The sequence below is a fragment of the Priapulus caudatus genome, unplaced genomic scaffold, assembly GCF_000485595.1.
Source record: "Priapulus caudatus unplaced genomic scaffold, Priapulus_caudatus-5.0.1 Scaffold2509, whole genome shotgun sequence".
Classification (NCBI taxonomy): Eukaryota; Metazoa; Priapulida; class Priapulimorpha; order Priapulimorphida; family Priapulidae; genus Priapulus; species Priapulus caudatus.
Genome location: NW_014579570.1, coordinates 21,845 through 22,993, shown reverse-complemented (window position 1 = coordinate 22,993; position 1,149 = coordinate 21,845). Strand labels below are relative to the sequence as shown.

At 36.2% G+C, this 1,149-nt stretch overlaps 1 protein-coding gene across 1 annotated transcript in view; it reads left to right on the top strand.

Annotated features, from left to right (window-relative positions):
• Window positions 1-94: 94 nt before the first annotated feature.
• Window positions 95-1,149, top strand: part of LOC106818771 (hairy/enhancer-of-split related with YRPW motif protein 1-like) — a 1,980-nt gene continuing 925 nt past the window's right edge. Inside the window, exons 1-2 of the mRNA XM_014823446.1 lie at window positions 95-103; window positions 775-931. Coding sequence (XP_014678932.1) covers window positions 95-103; window positions 775-931 — 166 coding nt within the window. The remainder of the gene's footprint in view (window positions 104-774; window positions 932-1,149) is intronic.

Here is a 1,149-nt window from a genome sequence, read left to right as displayed (position 1 = left end):
TATATATATATATATAAACCAATATTAATCATTATTATATATAATATATATGAATAATAATATTAGAAATATATATTAATGAAGAGAGATTATAATGAGTTCTGTGAGTTAGTAGAAACTCGTATATTGCTGGTTCTACTGCAAAATGGTGATAGTCTTACAAAATTATCGTAAAACATTTTCAGACGTTAATTAATTATTTGTCAATTATTAAATAATAGCGCAAATTTTCTAACAAATAACAAATAAGCTGTGAATCCTCTACGCATTTTATGCGATCATGAGCAATTAACACAGATATCATGCGTTAATTATATTAATAATATTCTCACTGAAAGAATTACAAGGAATCTCATAAAAAAATTCGTTACGAAAACTAACAAATAACGTTTTAATTAATACCTGCGCGAATAAAATTAATTTAACTGCATATTTAATTCATAACTAACGCGTACCTAATTAATACATAACAACGCGTAACAGAATTAAAGCCGAATTAATAGCTCTAATGCGAACAAATAGCATTCATAGCTAGCGTGCATAACTATCAGTACGCCTTTATACCGCGATCCTACATGTACCTTTATACCGCGATCCTACATGTAATCGAGAAATAATCATATCAACCGAGAAATAATCACCCGAATAGATATACAAAACACACTCGGCATCGACGCATTTAATAGATAAACGAACAAGTGAGCATCGGAGCGATGCGACGAGGACGATAGAGGGCGAGCAGGTGTGTTAAATGGTCGCTATTTTGATTGGCAGGTGATAGAGAAGCGACGCAGGGACCGCATCAACAACTGTCTGACGGAGTTGCGGCGACTCGTGCCTCAGGCGTTCGAGAAACAAGGAACCGCTAAGCTGGAGAAGGCCGAGATACTGCAGATGACCGTCGATCATCTGCGCATGCTCCACAGCAAAGGTGAATATGGCCGCCGTGACGTCATAACGAATGCTCTGTCTGTTTGTCCGTATGTCTGTCGGTCTGTCGTTCGGTTGGTCCTTCTATCAATATCATCTATGTATATTCATGTGCGTTCACACATCTTTCTCCCGCTCTTTGTTTCGCTCTCTCACACACTCTGTCTCTCTCTCTCTCTGTTTCTCTCTCTTTTTTTTTTTTTTTTTTTTTTTTTTTTT